We start from the raw sequence: 22,661 nt of genomic DNA, 5'->3' as shown, positions 1-22,661 counted from the left end.
TTGTGAAGCTCTTAAAACAAAAGCAATTTTTCAATAAAAGGTAGAAGTAACGACAGATACTATTAGCAAGCAATGTGAAGCGAAAGAATTATATTTTTTAATCTTTCGACTTTGCTCATTTTTATGTGATATTACAGAGTTTTCCAATATCGTTTTTGGGATGAATTATTATGATACATAAATTTTCTAATTCGCAATAAATAATTTCAGAAATGTAAACATTTCATAAATTTCCTTCGCGATATTCAAGAAAGAAAAGAATGCCAATAAAAATATTTTTTAAGCATTTTACAGTGACTATGAGAATCTACTGAGAAATATAAAGCTATACTCTTTTCTCAGAATACTTCATTCAACCAACTTATTACCAATATTTATCTACTAGATAAATACAGAAACTTAATTATGCAGCGTTTCATCAAGAAAATACAATTCTTCCTACAAAATTAGGGCTTCAGCGTTTCATTAATGAAAATATCCTTTAAAAAGCCATTATCTTGAGTGCAATAAGTCAATTATATATATTTTAATTACTAAAAAAATTATCCATCATTTTAGAAAATATTACTACATTTAATTACTGTTTAACAATTTTCATTAAGTATGTAGCAATTATAAGTATCCACTAGCGAAACAATCATATGGGCTCACATAAATTCTTTATGCAAAGTCTTTGAGGCACATTTTGAATAACATTCTTTACTTTGATGCTCTAAGCTGGCTTTCTAAAAATCAATATTAGTTAGTTACATAGTTTTATGAATTCATTTGTTTCATCATTTAGAAACTGAAATCTTGTTAACTTTCTAGTATTCTAATGCTATGAAAATTTCTGCACTTATGTTTTCTAGATGTCAATATTATGTTAAAAAAATTTCAGAAAATACTTTTTTGTATTAATCAATTTAATTTAATTCTTGGCGCAACCTCTTAGGCATTTGAGGAGAAAAATGAATTAAAAAATATTATATTTGAAACTAGGCGATAATCGGCGGCCAACTGATTCACTAGGAATATTGTTATATTAAATTGGTTAAATATATTTTCAAGCCAACGTGACAGACATCAAAGACGAGATAATTAAGCGAGTGTCTCGCTTATGTACTTTACATTGTATACTTGTACCTTTCGAATGGAGATCTGTCCTATGGCATGAAAGCGCAAGTAAAAATGCAAATGTATTATTCATCCGTGTTCTAATTTCCACATTATTATAATTTCAATTTTTTAATACTTCTAGTAAATTACACAGATATTAAATATAATCCTTTTTTTAGCTCTAAAATCCATGATGTAATATTTACTGAAATAATGAAAACGGTTTGAATTTCAGGACGATGATATAATCCATATCTGTATATATATATATATATATATATATATATATATATATATATATATATATATATATATATATATATATATATATATATATATATATATATATATATATATATAATTTTGCCAAATCGTTAGGTCAAAGAGTTTGGCTTATAGAATGGAAACATGTGCACACATTTTTTTTTTTATTATTAGTAGAGGAAAGGGATTATTAATTAAAATACAATAAGTAAAATATGTATCATGATTTTTTTTAGAATTTTTATGGTAGAATATTCTTTGTAACATTATAAAGATATAAGGAGGATATTAATTTACTAAACAACCGTTCCATTTGTTGTCATTAACGAGTTTTAAAATTCAGGTTCTCAGTTTGCTTGTTTTTCATTATTTAAGTCAACAAATTAGATTTGATAAAAAATTTTTACATGTATATAAATGCATAAAATCTTTTATTTTTAGATTGGCTTATTTAATAAACAATGAAGTTTCAGATAATAAAACTTTTGCGATATAGGAAAAACATGAGGCATATATTTAAAAATAATAATCATGAAGTACTGCATGCAATAATAGAGCAATCACTCATTGATTCTGCTGATCGTAACTGTGAAAGGTTTATATTATTCAAATTTATAATGCTGTAATTTTAAAAGTGCTGAAATTATCACGCACTGAACTAGTTTGCATATCATATATTTTAATCTGATATATAATACTTTCTGAATAACCAAGAACATTATGATGCCGTTAGAAAGTAGTATTGATTTTCCCATAATTGTTTTCTCTCTCGTGATAAGTGTAAAGCCTTCTCGCCATATTTTAAAATGGTTATAAATTAGAATTTCCCAAATTTATTTTCTTGTCTTTCGATATCGACACAATATCACTTCATTTAACGTTGTATAAAATATATATTACTGTAACAGATATAGATAATTTTTCTTATCTGGCAAGTAATAAGGAATATAAAAACCTGAATAATGTATGTTTGAAAGAATCCGTCAAGCCATTAGATAAAGTAATATTTATATAGTAAATTCTCAGTTGATTTATAAGTAACAACCCATCCTATTTTCCATTTAAAATCCTTTATAATATTTATTAACCACATTTAACGTATATGCTTAGCTATTTACAGATTGTGTAGCTGTATATGAGGGCTAGAGCACGGTCTTCTTATCAACATTTTTAGCTTTGAATGTATATGAATGCCTCATTAAATGTTTTTTTAAGATTTCTGTGTTTCAAAATGTAGTGATAAAGAACTCAAAGAATGCTAAGATTTTTTTAGCATTCTGAATTTATTTAATAATAATGATTTCGCAAACGAAAAAAAAAAGTTATTCTCACTTGTTCTTATATATGAGCTGAATTAGAGGAAATGTTAATGTAAGCATCTTAATATCGAAACGAGAACCTTCGACAATATTCACATTTTTACTTTCGCAATACGGAATATGCAAAGAGAAAATATTATAATTGAAAAAACAAATCAAAATTTAATGAATTTTTAATAGCTTCTTATTAATAAAAATTTCGTATTGCACACATGAACCTCTCCAATCCACCCGAATTATTGAAACTTCGGAACAGCAAACAAAATTATGATTGAGTCATAATGGCCATCGCTGGTTCCGGCACAGCTTCTCCTTTAAGAGGCAAGTCCATTTATCAGCAAGTGGTGACTCTACCTCATACTGTAATTATACCCACCGGGATTGCGAAAATAACTGCTATACCAGAAGCTTTTCATTCTCAATTTGTGATACCCTTTGGTGGGACTATATCATGTTAATCACAGAAAAGGAGGGTCAAAATAGAAATATTTCGATCCGCCTTGAAGGCACACAAAAAAATCTCAATGACCGGACCACAGGGACATTTGACAAAAACTAAGGCTGAATCAAGACTAAATTGACTAAATCAAGGGCTATCACTGATCACAATAAATTCCAGACAAGGGCCATGGAAGTTATGGGCCGTGGTGGTCTGGTGTTAAAGTCTCGGCTAGTGGGCCATAGGGTTTCAGGTTTGAGACCCGATTTCACCGAAGAACCGTCGTGTAAGGGGATCTGTTCCACGTTTAACCCGTCAGGACCAAACGTTCTCCCGTTGGTGTGGAGAGGGGGTGCCAGCTCAGATGTCACCCTCGTCATCTGACCGCGGTTCGAAATTACGAGGTTCGTCCCAAAATAACCCTAGTGTTGCTTCACAACGGGACGTTAATATAACTAAACTAAACTAAACATAGGAGTTACGTCCAGTCATCTACAGGGTTTAGCCGCCCCCAATCCATCAAGATGGCGAGAAGCAATCACCATACCGAAAGTTTCTTGTCCCCATGTCTGAGGTGGAATAACATTTATCAGTCTATCTGTGAATATGGTTACTCATATTAAAATCATTTAGAAATTTGATATTTGATCAAAATTGCGGAACTTAGTGGCATTATGAACGGTATCAGTTAAAAGAAATCCTGACTGACTATCCCCCTATTTACATAATTATATAATACTCTAAAAGGCAGTCAGCTAGAAGGAAAAGCAAATTAGTATATGGCTTCATAACTGAATGTGTTTATCGGTTTCGGATTAAATCCGTCAAAATCTTGACTGTCCGTCTTGACTTGTCCGTCAAAATATTGTGTTTGTCTATTCTTCTCTATTTCGGTGTGTCCATGATGATTCTTAAATGTGAATAAGTAGGATAATGATTTTTTAATGAGATTACTATTAAAAATGTAGAGTAGAGTCAATTTTTGAAATTTAATTCATCAAAAGCTTAAGCTTTTAATTCTTTGCATGTATTCGAACACGATTAGTCATAAATCTAATAAGTAATGCAAATTATAATTCATTATGTCTTGACTAAAATCAACCTGCATTTGAATTCGAATTTTCTTATTGTCCTTTAAACAATTCACAACAAAAATTCCCAAATACCGTCAAATAGTAATGAAACAAGAAAATTGATAGGATATCTTTGGTTGATTTTTGAGAAATTTATTTGTAACTAAAGAAATAGATTATTCTCGGAATTTAAGCATTCATATCATATTCCTACAATTTTACTAATTCCACTTTTAAAATCTATATTTGTGGTTAACACGAAATTTGAACTTTAAGAATTTCCTTCTACATTTGTTCGTTAATTTTAGAATTAAAATTTTAAAGAATTTTTGTATTAATTTCTACAGATAATTATTAAACTATGAAGATGAACAACAAATATTCTGAATGGGGGGGGGGTATGAGTGCTTGTTACAAAAATGAATTTAGTACTATAAGATGATTAAATGCACTGTAAAAAAAAAGGATCGAATCATTAATGCCTTAAATTTTATGCGTCATAAATATAAATTAAATAAAAATATCTTTGGAATTATAACATATAAAATATATTCAAGACTTTTTCCTACGATGTATTTAGAAATAGCGCTTTCAGTAGCAGTTGTAACATTTTGATCAATAGAAATACCCGCATTGAATTTAAAAATACGAAACATTGATACAGAATTTTAAAATAGCAAAAACAAAAAAGAAAAACTGAAATTTGTATTCCAAACCGAACCAAGAAAGGAAAGAAATAGACCAAAGGAAAAGGAAAGAATACGCAGTGCAAAAAGGAATTTTAACTTAAAATTCTAAGTCATTTTAAAAGGTGTTGCTGGCTGGTAAAAAATGGGGCACGTCTTTCAAACAAACACTTGTAGGAATTACGCGGACTGCATTAAAGAATACCTCATTAATTATCCCCCTCTTCGTTTAATTTTTCGTTTCTTTTGGCGATTTTATTTTGCTTAAGGTAGAAAACAAACTTTCTAAGATCCATTTATCTTGGAGAGGCACTGTAGAATTCACCCTTCATTAAAAAAAGGCGATTTTAGATTCCCGAGAGAATACATTGTTTCTAAAAACTGTTAAATGCTAAATTTTATGTTCTGCATGCAATTTAAAGGAGCACATGCAATTCCTGGAAAATTAATTAATAGACATCATGACAGCGCTTAGTAAATATTTTGCATTAAATAGTTTTTCATTTAATAACAAAATAAGAAAAGCAATTGTGAGTATTAATTCAGCATTATGTACATTTGGAATTTATTTCATTAACTGTTTGGGTTAGTTTCCATTTGTATTTATTTCTTTAAATGTTGCTATTGATAAAACACGGTTTTGTAACTTTGCATCTGTTATCATTATAAAGGGTGTCCCCATATTAACTCAAGATATGAATTTGCCACCATTCGTGTAGGAAAGTGTTTACAATCCTATTAAAAAAACCTATTTGACAGTTGAGAGTTTAGGGTTAGTGAAAATGGAGCGTTACACGATAGAATAATGTGTTTTCATTGTTGAAGAATGTTTCAAAAACAATGGAAGTCTTAAGGCTACAGTTCGAAAATTTGTGAATTAGCCCACTAAATTGTATGATTTAACATCAATGGATTTCTTTTTGTGGGATTATTTAAAGTCAAAGGTCTATGCCAAGCACACAATCACGCGTGCATTGAATGAGGAAATTCAATGCTGAATCTACGAAATTCAGTCACAATTATGCAGAATTATCAGTGAAAATTTCGGCAAAGATGGCGTATGTGTCAGCAAACCCATGGGTGACATTTACCCTGTGTGTAATTCCAAAACATAAACCTATCATGTGTACTTAAAGATTCAATAAAAATATAGCAATTTAAAGAAAAAAACTGTGTCTTTTATTAAATTCAAATCTTGCGTCAACACGTTGTTCTGATATGCAACGCTCTATTTTTTTCTAATCCTAAACTATCAGCTGCTAAATGTTTTTTTAATGGATTTTCCAACAATTTACTGCCCGAATGGTGGCAAATTCAAATCTTGTTTTAACTTTCAGGCACCCATTATAAATGAAGACTTTACATGCTTTATTCCTTTTTAGGTAAATAGATCCTACTTTTACATGGGTTAGAACAGAGAGAGCTAATTTTAAATGGATTTAAGATTTCAATCATGCAAAAAAAAAAAAAAAAACGGATTTAAAGGGTTAAAACGTCATGTGTTTCAAAGATTTTAAAAAATTACAAATTTGGTTGATGATGCCGTGTCCGTGTTCCCACGGAAAGGGGATGCAGAAGTTTCTGAGGATAAATACCCTTGAGACCAGTAGCAGAAGCTCATATGAAGATGACACTCACTTGACAACCCCTTTTTACAGGAGAGCTCATTCACGCGCCTCTCAGACAGAAACACAGAGCAACAACCACACCCGAATCAGGATTCGAGCCCTGGATGCCTATCTCTCTGGGAAGACACTGTACCCTTAGGCCACGCCGGCGCATATTTGGTTATTGAGTAGGAAAGAAAAATGGAAAAATAAACATTTGAATACTGAATCGATGTCAGTGGCCAGATAAGAACAAAACTCAAACCTTAAACTTGCAAAATTATAAATACGAATAAACAAGTTAAAAAATCATGGGAAAATATGAATTTTTCTTACTTTCATTTTTAGGTAGAATAAAGGAATTAAAATAATTAAAAAGAAGAATTTTCAATGTTAGAATTTTTTTAATATATCAAAAATTATATTAAAACATGATTGAAAGATATCCAAATTTAGACAGAAAAAGAAAAAAAAATATTCACACATATATATATAAAAGCTCATATTTTTTCTTAAAAACATATTTTTCACATGCATTTAAAAGACTAGTCATTCAGTAATAATAGCAATATTCCTTCATTCATTGTAAGTCCGAGTGGACCAAAAGACACAATACTGTTCAGTTTATAATCGCAATTTTAGGATTTGATTTTAAAATTTGTAATAATTCAGGCATGTTGATGTTGCTCACTTCCGTTATGAAATTTTCTTTTAAAGAATATAAAATTTCAAATATGTTGAAGAATTTGCCATCTTCATTAGAGAAGAATAAAAGATTTATAGAAAGAATATTTTGACACAGAAACTAAAATTTACTATTTTATGAATTGTCATGAACAATGTAGTTAATTATAATTTATAGTTTATCCACATGTTTTATTCACTTGGCATTCTGTTTAATATTAAACATAAATTTGATTTTTTAACTATGATATTGAAAAATAATACTATATATATATATATATATATATATATATATAGTATATATATATATATATAGTATATATATAGTATAGTATATATATATAGTATATATATATATATATATATATATATATATATATATATATATATATATATATATATATATATATATACATTAATGTTCATACCTCAAAACCGAAATTCCTATATAGTTTGAGAATTGTTCAACATTCTTTACAGATTGTATCGATGCTATACTGTTTAAAATTTACTTTAATTCATCAAAGAACAAATTTAACAAAGTTCTAACTCGATTTAATAAAATTCAATAAAACTTCATTTTCCTTATTTAAAGACCATTTATTGGACGGAAATCATAAAATATCTTATTTTTATGAGCGATTTGACGTTTCAAAAATCTTACTAGTACAAAGTTAATTTTACAAGCCTATAATGTTTTTAAATGAAATCACCTTTGTGGGATTTATTATTCTTGCACTTACTATCAAATGCTCTTTCTGGTCTTCTGATTTCTTTCTCTTTCAATAGAAGGATACGCTTGGTATTTCAGCATAATACCAAGCATACCTTGGTATTTCAGCATAATACCAACGATCCCTGCATTTCATAATATGAAATGCAGGGATCGTTGTTTGAATCAGAATGGCATGTATATGATTGGAAAAACTACTTTCTATGTTCATAGGGTTAAACAGCTGTAATAGCTCAAACTGCTACCCGAAATAAGTTAACAAATTAACAGGAAACCAAGATATAAAACATATATTTTTTATATGTTTTATCCAGCATACTGTGAGATACTCCGACATAGCCGGAAGCCATGCTGGAAACTTGATGCTCCGCCGAACGGCAACCCTACATTGCACGAAGGAGCAAACTACACTTGATGACACTGGACCCTTGCAAACGATAAAGAACGCTCTAGAGAAAATGCATATTGATACAGAAAAAGAACAACAACAACAAAAAAAACATTCCGTTTTACATTACATATTTAGTTGTGAAACATTAACCCTTTGAAGGGCTATTTTTTTCTAGTCATGATATATTAAAATACTTTTAGGATTGTGATTGGCTTAAGAAAAGTGACTCATTTTGATTATTAGATAAATTTCTTTTGATTAATTAATTAATTTGGTTAATTAATAATTAAGTAACAAATCAAGATACGCCATTTTGTGTGAGATAAGGAAATGAAGCCTCTAAATTTCCGTTTGATTGAAAAATTTGTCAGAACTTACGCAAAAATACATAATTCCATACAAATATTGATGAATTTGGTGGGAAGCATACTTCCCATGGCCCTAGAAAGGGTTAAATGAGTGTTAACGTTTTACATTAGGAGAGAACTAAATACAAAATCTAGAGAGCTGAATACAAAAGAATTGACAAAATGTCCCTAATAGAAGATTTAGTGACTGGAACTAAATCTTCTATTAGGGACATTTTGTATTTAGCTCTCTTCCGGCATGCTTCATGGAGTCATTTCATTGGATATTACTTGTTTTCTTTTTATCTGATAAATAAGGCCAACACTTGATAGTCCATTAACATCACATGCAGTTTTTTTTTCAGAGACTCGTAATCTACTTCATAGCACCTCCCCCTTTGTAATCCACCACAATTACTTTCTCTCATTTCAACTTTAAAGTTCCTCATCAGAGTTTAAACGGCAAATTGAGGGAACAGCTTATATCACATGATGGCCAATTGGTTTAACTAACTACCGCCAGACTTACCTTCTCTGAGATTATGTGAAGGCATTGGTATGAGACCAGCCATTATATCAAAGATGAATTCAGTATATTAAACTGAACATCTCCCGATATCTGAAATATGTTTGAAAGTTTGCAAAATATTCAAAATTCAATGTATAAATACGGAAATGTAAATAATATATTACAGCTTGTAACTGACACATGAAACAACTTCTTTGTTTAACGTTATTTTTGTTGATACACGTTTATTGCATTAAGTACATTAAATCACAAGCATGGTTTCATTTCGTTTTTTGACGTATTCGGTGCAAATCTTCACAACTGCATGTTAATTCTCACCCTGAACACTAACATGAATCAGAATCATTGAGATCGTATGTGAATCTGATGTTAAATCAGACAAATTTACTTTTATTTTTATTTGACGTCAAACGGATTTTGAACTTAGACATTCTTCTTAAATAATCAAAATATTTCACATGTTTATACACATTCAAACATAAAACACTAGAAGTTATCTTTATATTTTTTTTATAACAACCGAAGAGTTCAGCTATTGAGTAATTTAATTTAAATGAGAATTTCTTAAATGCTTATAATATTTAGATTTCAGTTAGCTTACTCTCTTTTGAATGTAAAATTTTAACCATCTTATCTTAATTCGCAAAATCGATGGTTATCGTAAAATCTTAACCATCATCTTTCTTATTGTAAATTAAGTATGAAAATTAATTTTCTTGTTGAATGCTTCGTTGTAAATTTTGATGTAAAAAAATTATTAAAAAAATATGTATTTGAAGGAATTTGTGCTAAAGTCTTGAAGAATGTTTTACAACTATGGAATTTAATTGCTGATTTAGAAAAGACATTACCAAATATTATAAAAGTCAAAATTGTTTATGAAAATAAACTAATTTAAAATCAATTTTTTAATTTGCTTCAGTGAAAGAAATTTCTTTTTAAAGTTTGTTCCAAGTAGAAGTTCAAATTAATAAAGGTTTTTTTTAATAACCTATGACAAATTTATTTTTAGATAAAGTCATTTTTATTTATATTTAAATTTCTGAATACACATCTGCATTTTAATGGAAATAGCAAATTATTTTAATATGCAAAAAATATTGATAACTTTACAGACTTAAAAAATGAGAAAGCGAATACTTAACTTCAATTAGCAAGAAAAAAGCATAATATATAAAATTAAAAATTCAATTTATTTATACAAATGAGTTATTTTTAGATGGTATGTAGGTGTATTAATGGTGTTTACATTAGTAAGTAATTATAACCTAGACAGGAAGCTATTTATTATTTTATAAAATCCAATACTTTATTTAAATATCTGTAACATTTCAATCACTCGTATACTCGAAATTCATTATTTTGTAAACTTTTTAATTTGATTTAAATTCATATTTGAGTTACATTTTATGTTTTAAAGAAATAACAAGGCGAAACTAGTAATTCATCGACATTAGTTTTTACAAATATTTATCTTATAAATTTCAAATATTATTTTAACTTGTGTGTCACATGATGATAATTGTTGAAAATAAATGTTTGCCATTAGTCTATTATGACAGAAAATATTTGCGCTTCATAATGTTATAAATTGGAGTAACACAGTCTATCCTGGATATATGCTTCATTTCTTTAACAAAATTCCTCGCATTACGTACAACTGTGATATAATATCTCTCAAATTAAAATTCAAGACCCTAAGATCTCTACGACATGATTAAATTCGCTTAATAAATGAGATAGCAAATTTATATTTACTTGCAATCGAATGTTGAAAATAAAATACCACAAAGAGTTCATACTTTGAACTTGCAATCATTGATAAGTTTTGTACTTATCTTCGTATTAAAGGGAATAACGGCGAGTAAATATATGTGGTCCCTTTTTTTTCATCGATTGAATCCAGATTTTGTACAAATATGCAATTAAGGCTTCAAGACCAAAGCCGAAATTCAATTTTTCTTTAAGAATACTTACTTATATCCCACATATATTGCAGAATACTGTATGATTTTAGATAATCGTTACAACATTGTATAACATTGTTCAATCCTGAATACTATAAGATAGCATTATAATGTACAATTTGGAATAATAATAGGAATAATACACTCTACCGAATGATGAATTTAATTCAAGATTACATACATATTTACAAATGCGGGTTTAAATTATGTTATCCACATGCACACGAATATATAGATTGAGCCATAATTAACTTCCCATAATTTAACTAAAGCCATTTGATTGCCCCATAATTTAACTAAAATCCAGACATCTCTAAAATTCTAATAACAAAAATGGTTGACAAATTTAATTTTTCAAACTGTTTGAGTCTCTGACATTTCATACTCCCATGTAAATAGACAAACAGATTTTCATATTGCATATTGCATGTAAAGTTTATTTAAATACTGTAATGTTTTGTAAGTATCAAGTAAAAAAAATCATTTTCTTGCTTATAGAATTTTTAAGAATTCGTTTTCCATTCACAAACAAATTTAATTTCAAAAGTAATTCCTTGAACTGAAGGAAGATCAAAATGCAGAGATTTATAAAATATTTAGATGTCAAGATTGTTTGAAGGTTACATTATTTTATGTTTCTATAAATTATATACCAAAGAGTAAAGAGAAATTACAAAAGATAGGATTTTCAACATTGGTAAACCAATAAAAAACGTAATCGTCTCCAACTTTTCATGACAATTGCATCTTAAAACAATACAAGAGCATAAAAAAAAATATGTAAATAATGAATTTCAGTGGATAAAATATCTACATTTAGGTTCCTGCACAAACTATTTACTCATAAACCAAATATTTTTAAACTCACCATTATAAATATAAGGATATTATTCTTCCTTTTTTTGTTTAACAATATTTTTAGAAGATTCTTCTATTAAATTTGAGTAGTCATTGATTATAACTGACACCAAGTTTAAAAATTTTTTTGAATAATATGAAAACTGAATCAGTCTTAAATGCGAATAAAGAATTACTGAATCACAAATAAACAAATCATTTTAAATAATTGGTACATTAATTATTACCCATAATGTATCAGTAGAATAACCCGCTGCTTCTTATAATTGAGTGAACAATATGTACATTTATTTAATATACTTATTTATTTGATATTCTGTCATCGCTCGTGTTTAATTGGCTGAAAATTCGAAATAGTAGTGACTCCTTTTTTTAAAAAAACTGTTGTATTGTAAAGTGAGCTGTGAGATTTTATCCGTTACGTATAACTGAAAGAAACATTTACAGTTATATTAATATTAAATTAATTTCCCAAATTTATTTTTGATTTCATAGCCAAGCGAATACAAACTTGGAATGACTCTCCAACGTTGAACAGCGTTTGTCAGATGACAAAGTTATTCACTGAGATGGCACTTTACTGTGATGTCCGCTCGTTAAGCATTATCAATGTTTTAAATACACTCAGACATTATGTAATGAAAATTATAGTTTCGTTATTTAATAGGCTCTCTGTAGTTTAACATTTTAACAACAAAATGATTTTCCTCACCATTATATTTTAAGCTCCTGATCACCAAATATGTCTTCATAGGGCTACAGTGAAAGAGCCAAATATAGCAAAACAGACCAAATAATATATGAAAGAAAATACCTTGGTATAAGTCAAATGTAACTGCGATTTTACCATCAGAAAACACAGTTCCTTATATGCTCTATATAATAAATATTAAATTATACTATTAAACAATAAGTTAGAGGAGAAGAATGGAATAAAACAAATTCACAGAAAGGAATTAATTTGTGGACATGTTTTGGAAAAAAGGAAACGTAATATATATTGTAAATGGAAACGAAATGTAATATATATTGTAAATGGAAAGGAAATGTAATATATATTGTAAATGGAAACGAAATGTAATATATATTGTAAATGGAAAGGAAATGTAATATATATTGTAAACGGAAAGGAAATGCAATATTCACAAAATTATTGTAAGAATCTGCAGATAAATTTTTCAATTTGACTTAGGCCTGTAGGAAAAAAGATTGACTATAAAAGTAAGTCAATAACAAAACAGTGGAACAAAGGTGATTGCATCCCGATGTTTATTCCCACATTTCGTATTCTGCTTTCAAAAGTATTGATTCAATTATTGGTTTTTAGAGGATGCAAAAGTAATAGACTTTCTTTCATATGTATTTCGATAATTCATTCAAAAGTATCTTTTTTTTTTGGTAAAGCTTTGGTCTTTTTTTCCATATTTAAAATTTCATTAGCTTGAAAATTAATTTTCAGCTCTCTTTCTATCTTTCTCTTTGTATCTACCATAAAACTAACTTTCTATGCATATATCATTAACTAAAGTAAAACTGAAAATTCAAAACCCATTGATTCAAACTTATTGAGACTTAGATTATTAAATTTACATTTGGAACTAGATAGAAAAAACGATGCATTTTAACGAGGAGAAATGATGGTGAAATTTTATTTGTTTTGGATTATTAAGCTTTTCCCCGAATTCATGATAGTAGTATACTTTGAAAAACATTGAAAAGAGAATAAAATGTGGCAAGATACTTGAATAAAAGGATAATAAAAGAAAAAAAATAATAATATGAATAAAGTTAAAATAATAAATTCAAGTTTGATCGATTTGATTTTATGGCTCAAAAACCAGATTTTATCATTCTGAACCAAACATTTGTTAAACATGGTTTTAGTGTTGAAATTTAAGGCATTCTAAGAAAAAGATACAATTAAATCTGATGTAAAATTTGAATATCTTTTAAAAAGGTAAAAATATTTAAATGAAGGTTATCACCTAAAAGGTCATTTTAGTTAAAACAGTTGCTAAAAATTTTTATCACTTTTAAAGAAGATGATTGCAAATCGTTTTAAAACGAGAAATTTCCATAACAAATTTATCTTTGAAACTTGATATTCATTTGAATTTGCAATAGATGAAAAAAAGGAAAGGATTTAATTACTGAGTTAATTTAGAGTTTTCTGTGCCTTTACCTTTTTATACAAATGAAATAGCTTAAAATGCACGCAAAAATTCAGGTTTATATGTTAAAATAAAAACGTCTGTTAAACCTCGGTAAAAACATATATATTTTTTTAATTATGTTTTCCCATTTTAGTGTTAACAAAGAAATATATTACTTTTTATGAGTAATTTTTGTTAGAAAATAATTAATATTTTTTTTTTTCAATCCTCAACTCTAGAGCTAATTTTTTGCCTCTTCTGAATTTTTTCTCCATCACCTTTTTAATTTGAACAGTGCACTCCATATTTTTGTTGGTTTTTAAACATAAGACTAAAGCTATGCTGTTGAAAATTTTAGCATTTTTATGCTTCTTGTTATCTGAGTTATTATCTCCTGCATGGAATATTTTTCCAGGAAAAAGTATGTTATAGAAGTAAATTACAACTATGAAAAACCTGTATTTCTCGCGATTAAGGTCTTGATTACATAGATTAGAGAAAAGTTCATAATTAACCAAAAAGTTATAAATAATTTGGGTGTTATAATTGTAACAAGATTTCTTTAAGAAATTTATTTTTAAGTAGTAGAATTTAAGTAGATCTTATGCCCTTATATTCGAAAGTTTTACATGACAGTATCTGATATATATTTAATATATGCACTCCATTAAAAACGCATATTTCAGGGAAACAATTATTAAGATGTGTTAAAAGATAGTAATAATTATCTGCATAGAAAAATAATTAGTTTTTTTAATTAATATTATTTTTACTGAAAATCTTATGAGAGAGATAAAAAAAAAAACATGCACAAAAATGTCGGTAAAAATATTTAAATAACTTTCTGAAATTGAAATTTATACGGACATTATAAAAAATTAAAAATGTGAGATTATTTTTGATAGTCAAGTTAAACAAATATTCATTAGACATTATTACTGGATTACGTATAAAACCATTCAAGAATGCCCTCAAACCAGTGCTTCTGCATTTTCACCTATTCTAAGCTAATATACTCAATTAAGGCAAGCTACAACTGCAATCTAAAGGTCTAGGATGAACATTATTTCAACCATAGTAGAACTGAAGACGGTATCCTTAATTTTTAAAGCGAGATGTGGAATCTCTTATTGCATGTAAGATTGAGTTCAAGACATCTCGATGTCTCATAAATTATATATATATATATATATATATATATATATATATATATATATATATATATATATATATATAATATGTGTGTGTGCAAGCGTGTGGGTGGGTGCATGCGTGTGTGTAATTAGATGAGTGAGTGTGTGTGTAAGTAATTGAGTGAGTGAGTGTATGTCTAAGTAATTGAGTGAGTGTATGTGTAAGTTAATGAGTGAGTGAGTGTTTATGTAAGTTATTGAGTGAGTGAGTGTATGTGTAAGTAATTGAGTGAGTGTATGTGTAAGTTAATGAGTGAGTGAGTGTTTATGTAAGTTATTGAGTGAGTGAGTGTGTAAGTGAGTGAGTGCGTGTACTGTGTGTTGAGTGTGGAGTGGAGGTGCGCGTGCTCATATGTACAAAACAAAATATATAAGTCAAAAACACAAACCGTCAAAATGAATATGCAAAAATTAAATAAATTATTGAAAATAAACAAGAATAAAGAAGAGAAATATGAATAAAGTTGAATGAGAGGAAATTTTCTAGTACTAAAAAAGGTAAAATGAATTAATGATAGGTACTTTAAAAAAAATTCTGCAACCTTTTAATTTCCGTTAACGTTGGTCTGTTATAGCGTTTGGGATTAAAATAATATATTTCGATTTATCAATGGACATTTTAAAAAAATACACCGTTTTTCGTTTATAGAATATGCTTCGATTTCATTCCCTGAAGAACCAATTTATATTAATTTTTAATGCATTTTGAATAAGTTTTTCTGAATTTTGCGTATATATTGTTCATTCTAATAATGGCAATTGGTTATTTTTTTATCCGCTAAATATAGGTACATTCTTCCAGTTATAAAATTATTTTAAATGAATTAAATCTATTATATTTTCAATTAATAAATGTTCTTCTAAAAATATCAAGAAATTGAGTTTTTAAAAAGTAGACCTATTAGTCTTATTTAGTAAAATAACATTGATTATATATATATATATATATATATATATATATATATATATATATATATATATATATATATATATATATAGGATTTGAAGAAATATGCTTTTGAGATCAAAACTGACCGAATTATGAAGCTATAATTTCAAAAGTTTAAATTATCAATGGTCATATCTAGAAAACAGAAACCATTAATTGGATGATTTACTCAAAACACTCTTTGGAAGTATCTGAAAACGTATAAAAAAGTAATCTTAAATGCTCACAATTCGATTAATTTTGAACGCATATAAATTTATGTTTTTTAAGACGTTAGAGCTTAAATAATGTTTTAATCTCTAATATTTTAAACAAAAATTTGATTTATAGAAAAAGTATACGACTGCGACATTGAAAGTTTTCTGATTGTATAAGACTGGTAAAACCGGAGGAATATTTTGTATTTTTGTAATTTTTTTTCAATCAATGCACTTATTGACTGAGATAACGCTAAATATGCTTTTTTGCAGAATTTAAAGTATTTTTCTAACTGTAGATATTTATATATCTCTAAAGAATTAGGAAATTAGCTATTGGTCTGAAGTCAGAATTATATATGTTATTTTTTTGGTTGCATGATTTGCCTAACTTGTATTTAAATTATAATATCTGAGAAATCAACCAAAAATATTTGATTCAGAAAAAAACCATATATCAAGAGTATTAAAAAAATATAATTAAATAATTGTTTACTTACAATGGACATTCATGGTATACGTTTGTTTCAAAATAAAATTCGGAATATTGGAATTGGTTGCTATGCATTCAAGATCTTTACCATCATCATGCGAGTTTATAAGTCTTTGATAATAACTTGTTGTAATGTTGCCATTATCTGTAACAACATCTTTTGAAGGCATTGTTTCCCCGTCTAAGCACCATCGTATATGCGCTCTTGGATGTGAACCGAAACTTTGACACACGAATGTGACTCGATCACCAGCTACCAATGGCTCCTTAAAGTTTTTGTCCATTTTGACATCCAAAGGAGGCACTGAAATCAAACTAAATCGTTATTTAATATTCACTACTTTTGGTTTAATTATAAATTTAAATTATATTTGATAAAATGACTAAAATACAATAATCGCTAAAAAAATTTTGAAAAATTTTACGAAATTGAAATATTAGACTTCACTTTTCTTTGAAAGGAATTACTTATTTAATGCTTTTAGCACCCGTCTTCTAAGCTGGGAATATTAGTTTTGTTTAGTTTTAATTAAAACCTTATGCAAAATTTGATAATCATGCTTTTTCCAAGAAATATTTTTAACTTCAAAATGAAGCATTTATGATATAATATTTCAGCAGACTTACACTTGTTCCTTCCTTCGTGCACATGATCCTTTTAAATTAATATGGCATTGCAGCTACAAGATACAGCCACACATCTGTCTGCATCATCTAAGATTAAACTACTCCATGTTTTGAGCTATTCTTTCACTATTTATTCCTCAGAAATATATTTTATTTAATTCTGCATTAAAATATTATAAAATTATAATATCACTATAGATCATATTATGTGAGGTCTCCCGACAAATTATTCTCTGGATTGATGCGCAATGATAAAAAAAAAATAAAGGAATGATATAGCCATTTATATAAAAGATATATTACTGTACTATCATGAGTATCTTTTTCTATAGATTCCAAAAGATATATCAAGGAAATAAAGTAAGTGACTGAATCAAATTCATTTTAACATTGATAAATACTATAAAAAATAAACCAAATCTTAATTCATAGTATTTAATCATGATTTATAGAGACAAAGGAAAAAATTAAATTTAATTTCAACACTGAAAGTATTGTTGTAAATAAGGTTAAAATTATCTTTAAATAATTAGAGAAATGTACAAGACCATTGAAGTTTTATCATTGAACAAATATATTTTTGAATTTTAAGATGATGAGAAAATTATTTTTGTGTAATAATATTTTCAAAAATTGTCAAGAAAAAAAAACTCAACAATTTTGCTAAGTTTTAAATTAATTAAAATGTAATACAGATTTGTATCCATGCTTTTTAAAGAAAATCGTATTAAACGTGGTCTGATGACTACTTTGTTCATAAATAAGGTGCAAAACTAATAAAATACTGGGGAGCATCATTCTGAAGAAAATAGTATGATTTATAACTCTATCCCATCAAAAATAAAAGTAATATATTTATGGCAACATTTTTATTATGTTCAATTTTTTTATATATAATACAATTCTTTTACGGTTTTAATGTAACACAATACTAATAAAAATGCTGTATGTGGATTAATGGATTGAAATAATTTTAATTAATAATAAATCATTTTTAACTATGCATATTTTCAAGTATGCATATTCGTACTTTCCGAAATACAAATGTAACAAATTTGTTTCGCATAACTGTTTCCATATAGCACGATGCAAAAATGATAGTCATTCTGATGCAAATCATTTTGAAAAAAAAATTAATATTGAATTAGAAAGCTTTGTCATTCTGGTAAATATAGCAATAAATTCAGCATTCTGATAAAAATGAAGATAATCTTTTATTATGACACAGCAATCTGATAAAATAATAGTTGCCATTTCAAAGCGATATTTTTCATGTAACTCTTATCGAAACTTTTAGTCAAAATTTGAATAAAAACAACACCAACACAAAATGTTATATAAATGGATTAAATATAATCAACATTTTTTTTTTAAATAATTTAATTCAGTGAGCAGACCATACATAAGGCTATACGTATGTGTTGTGTTTTACACTATGACATGCAATACAGTATTCTATTTACAGCTATTTAGATTTATGTAGTATATGCAGTATTGTACAACTAACCTCACATTTGATTAGCATCTTCCATTATTTACAATGTTTGATTGCAGCAGAGTGAGATAACTATATCCTTTCCTACCAGTGGCCGAGGCTAAGTCCCATTACAGTGATCCACGTATGAGCCGTATCCGACAAAGCTGCCATATTCTGAGTATATTTGTCATGTATGTAAAAGGGAGTTAGCATTTGCATGGTGAATGTTAGTCACTAGTCCAAAGCTTTCCATTTAAGACTGTTATTACATAATGGAAACATATGTTTAAGCTTTAAATTATTTTTTATTCATTTAAAAGTCGAAATAAAATTGCTGGCAGTGATAGATTCAAAATTATTTTTTTACAAAGATCAATATGACTGGTATATATAAACTGCAAACTATATCGGTGATTATTAAAAAAAACAATCAGTTTTATTAAACATTTTGCGAAAAAAATTCAAATTACGTTCCAATATTAATTGATGAAGAAGCAATGTGAAACAAATAATTAATAATTAATTAATAAATAACAAATAATAATTATTCAAACATAGTATACTACAAAAGTATTCTAGTTCCCCAGTATTCCACATAGTATTCCAGTTCCCCAGAATTTTCAATATTTACACTGTTGAAACTGCATATGATCTTAACAGTATCTACTATTGACTTACTATTTGTCTTACTATTAACTCAATTTTTTAACATATTTCTTTGGTTATACGACACAATGGAGTTCTAAAATGTCTTGGCATAAACGAATTTTCAATATGGACACCCTTGATATTGCATATGGTCTTAACAGTGTCTACTATTGACTTACTATTTGTTTTACTATTAACTCATTTTTTTAAACATATCTCTTTGGTTATACGAGATAATGGAGCTCTAAAATGGCTTGACATAAGCGAATTTTGTTTTAAAATGAAACAAAATGGAAGATAATGCGAAGATTACTGCATTGAAATTTTGTCTAGAAATGGAAACTCTCTACTGCAAATGGATCCAACATATTCGTTTAGTTAAATACAGAGAAAAATATAAAAGACATAAAAAAAAATTACAAAATTAAGAATGTATATATACAATTCGATTATTAAATAAAATATAAAAGATATAAAAGTTTAAAAAATTATATGAAATTAAAAAAAAATATGTACATAATTTAATTATTAAATAAAATCTTGGGAACATTTCTAAAAAATAGACTGAATATGCTTGCCAGTCTGAAAATTTATTTTATTTTATTGTCATTACAGTATATGTTGCTGACATTATTTTAAGGGACTTAATTGTTGCTACTGCAGTTTATAAAAAAGATTTAAAAAATATTTTAAGTATGCAAAAATTTGAGTGAAAATATACACCAATTAATAAAACAAAATAAATATAAAACATTTCTTATGCCATATTTCTAGTTACTTAAATCTTTTTTTTTTTTTTTTTTTGCAACGTATTAAAAATTTTGATTGTTAAAAAGGTATTTTTCTGGAACTTATGATACACCAAAAATATTTCCTTGATTATTTGTGATAATTAACCGAATGGTAAATTTTTTATCAATTAAAAACTATTTTTTTTCACCTTGAATTTCTTTACTTCTTTTCTTACGGGGGAGGGGAGGCAGCTGATTCCTTTCCCACGACAATGAGGCAAGCCTCTGATGGCGTAGATTGGTGCATGCGCAGCGTGTTAAACTATTTTTCTTGTCTGTAAAATTTTAAAGACTGAAGTTGTTGTTTTTTACACCATCATGAGAAAAATCTTGAAAAGTGACTGGTCTATTGCTTAAAATAAAAATATTTATTTTTTAAAGTTAAAAATTTAACAACCTTTAAAAGGGTGGAAAATTACGATCTACTTTCATACATGCGCAGTATGTTATTTGCGTTCTAACTTATAGTGGGAACATGAGAAGGATTTTATAAATTTCGTTATTCTCAATTATTTAAGGTCTTTGAATTTTTTTAACCCCAATGGGAGAAGGCTTAAAAAGTATTCCGTAAGAATGTAAATTATCTTAATGTTCAATACTAAATGTAATGAAATGTAGTTGTATATTTTTCTTTTAAAATTTTATTATAACCCCATTATTTTATTTAGAGAGGAATTCAAATCATACAGAAAATATGATGCTGCTATTTTGGCAGTTGAATTTACTTGCATTCAGACTTTTATAAAGTGAGAGGTTGAATTTATTAAAGTTCCAGAATGTTAAGTCTTTGAATATTTTGTAAGTTTCTTAAAGTGTAATAAAATGATTATTGATTAATTTGATTATTTTGCTGCAGTATTGTGAAGTTTAAATAACATACAGAATAAGATTTAAAATTCATTGTGATGTTTTTCATTCTAATTGTTCAACTCTGTTGTTAAAAATTTTTGAAATATTACTTGTAATCCCTTATCATTTACTGATTTAGATATCGTCGAGTATATCACCTAATTTTTCCATAAAAAAAGAAAAATTATTTAAGGGCACTTCGTTTTCATTAGTAAAATCAGAATTGTAAAATTTTAAATTCTGCGTATTAATAACATTAATAAGTTCAATAAAAGAGATTGCAGCATCATATAAAATTTTTCTCATCGCACACATACACACACTGTGTTAGCAAAGATAATGCACACACACTATGTTAGATAAGCTTATGCACTTTGTGTGTGCGTGCGTGCGTGCGTGTGTGTGTAGGTTGCGGGATTACGGTTCCCATCTTAACTTGGGTTAAATCGTTATACTCTGAGATATTTATCCGCTACTCAAAATTTTTATTTTCATTATTTTTTAATTTTTCATTAAAAATAGCTTCTAACAAAAAAATGAGAATAATCAGCTTGTAAAAAACAAACTGAAAACTTATTCTGCAAAAATATATAAGGACTTTTAAACAGAAGGTAATTGTAGCTGAGACATATTAGAAAATACTATCTGCAAAGTGTATTTCAATTATTAGACGATGCCAAAATTTCCAAAATGATTTACTAATATAGTTCGCTTTAAACTTCTATTTCACCTGCATATTTTTTTAACAGGAAATAACTGTATTGTATTTTCTTTTTTTTTCAATAAATTATAACTTACAATTTTTATCTCAAGAAATGTCAAAACATTCCTAAATTTTTACTGACAAGTACGATATGTTTCTATATCTAATTTCAGGTTCTTAAAATTCTGTAAATATAAAAGTAAAAAGAAATAAAAACAATTTTTATATGGCAAAAAATATAATCCGTTAGTGATACCAGCTTCAAAATTTCATATATTATTCTGCTCATGTATCCGAAAATACAATCATATTTTCTTGAGTCTCTGAACCTTGATAATGGATATTTTTCTACAGAGCATTCTTGGAAAAAATATATTACTTGTGTTTCGATTCTTTTATGAAAATTTTACTCTACTTTCGTTTTTGAATAATATTGCTAGGAGAAATGACAGTTATCTATGTCTTTTAAAGACAATATGGATATTTTTTTCATATTTTGGACACATTTAAAACACATGCGTGGTGATCTAACCTCAACAAACATTCTCTCCTTTACGTTCAGATAAGGATTTATTCATAGGACTGA

General features: G+C 27.4%; 1 protein-coding gene across 1 annotated transcript in view; it reads right to left on the bottom strand.

The window, feature by feature from the left end:
- LOC129984547 (nephrin-like) overlaps positions 1-22,661 on the bottom strand; it is a 149,755-nt gene that overhangs the window by 53,926 nt on the left and 73,168 nt on the right. Inside the window, exon 6 of the mRNA XM_056094456.1 lies at positions 16,988-17,284. Within this exon, the coding sequence (XP_055950431.1) occupies positions 16,988-17,284 (297 nt within the window). The remainder of the gene's footprint in view (positions 1-16,987; positions 17,285-22,661) is intronic.

The sequence above is a fragment of the Argiope bruennichi genome, chromosome 9 (genome assembly GCF_947563725.1).
Source record: "Argiope bruennichi chromosome 9, qqArgBrue1.1, whole genome shotgun sequence".
In the NCBI taxonomy this organism is placed as follows: domain Eukaryota; kingdom Metazoa; phylum Arthropoda; class Arachnida; order Araneae; family Araneidae; genus Argiope; species Argiope bruennichi.
The sequence above is the reverse complement of the archived record's forward strand: the minus strand, read 5'-3'. Positions and strand labels throughout refer to the sequence as shown.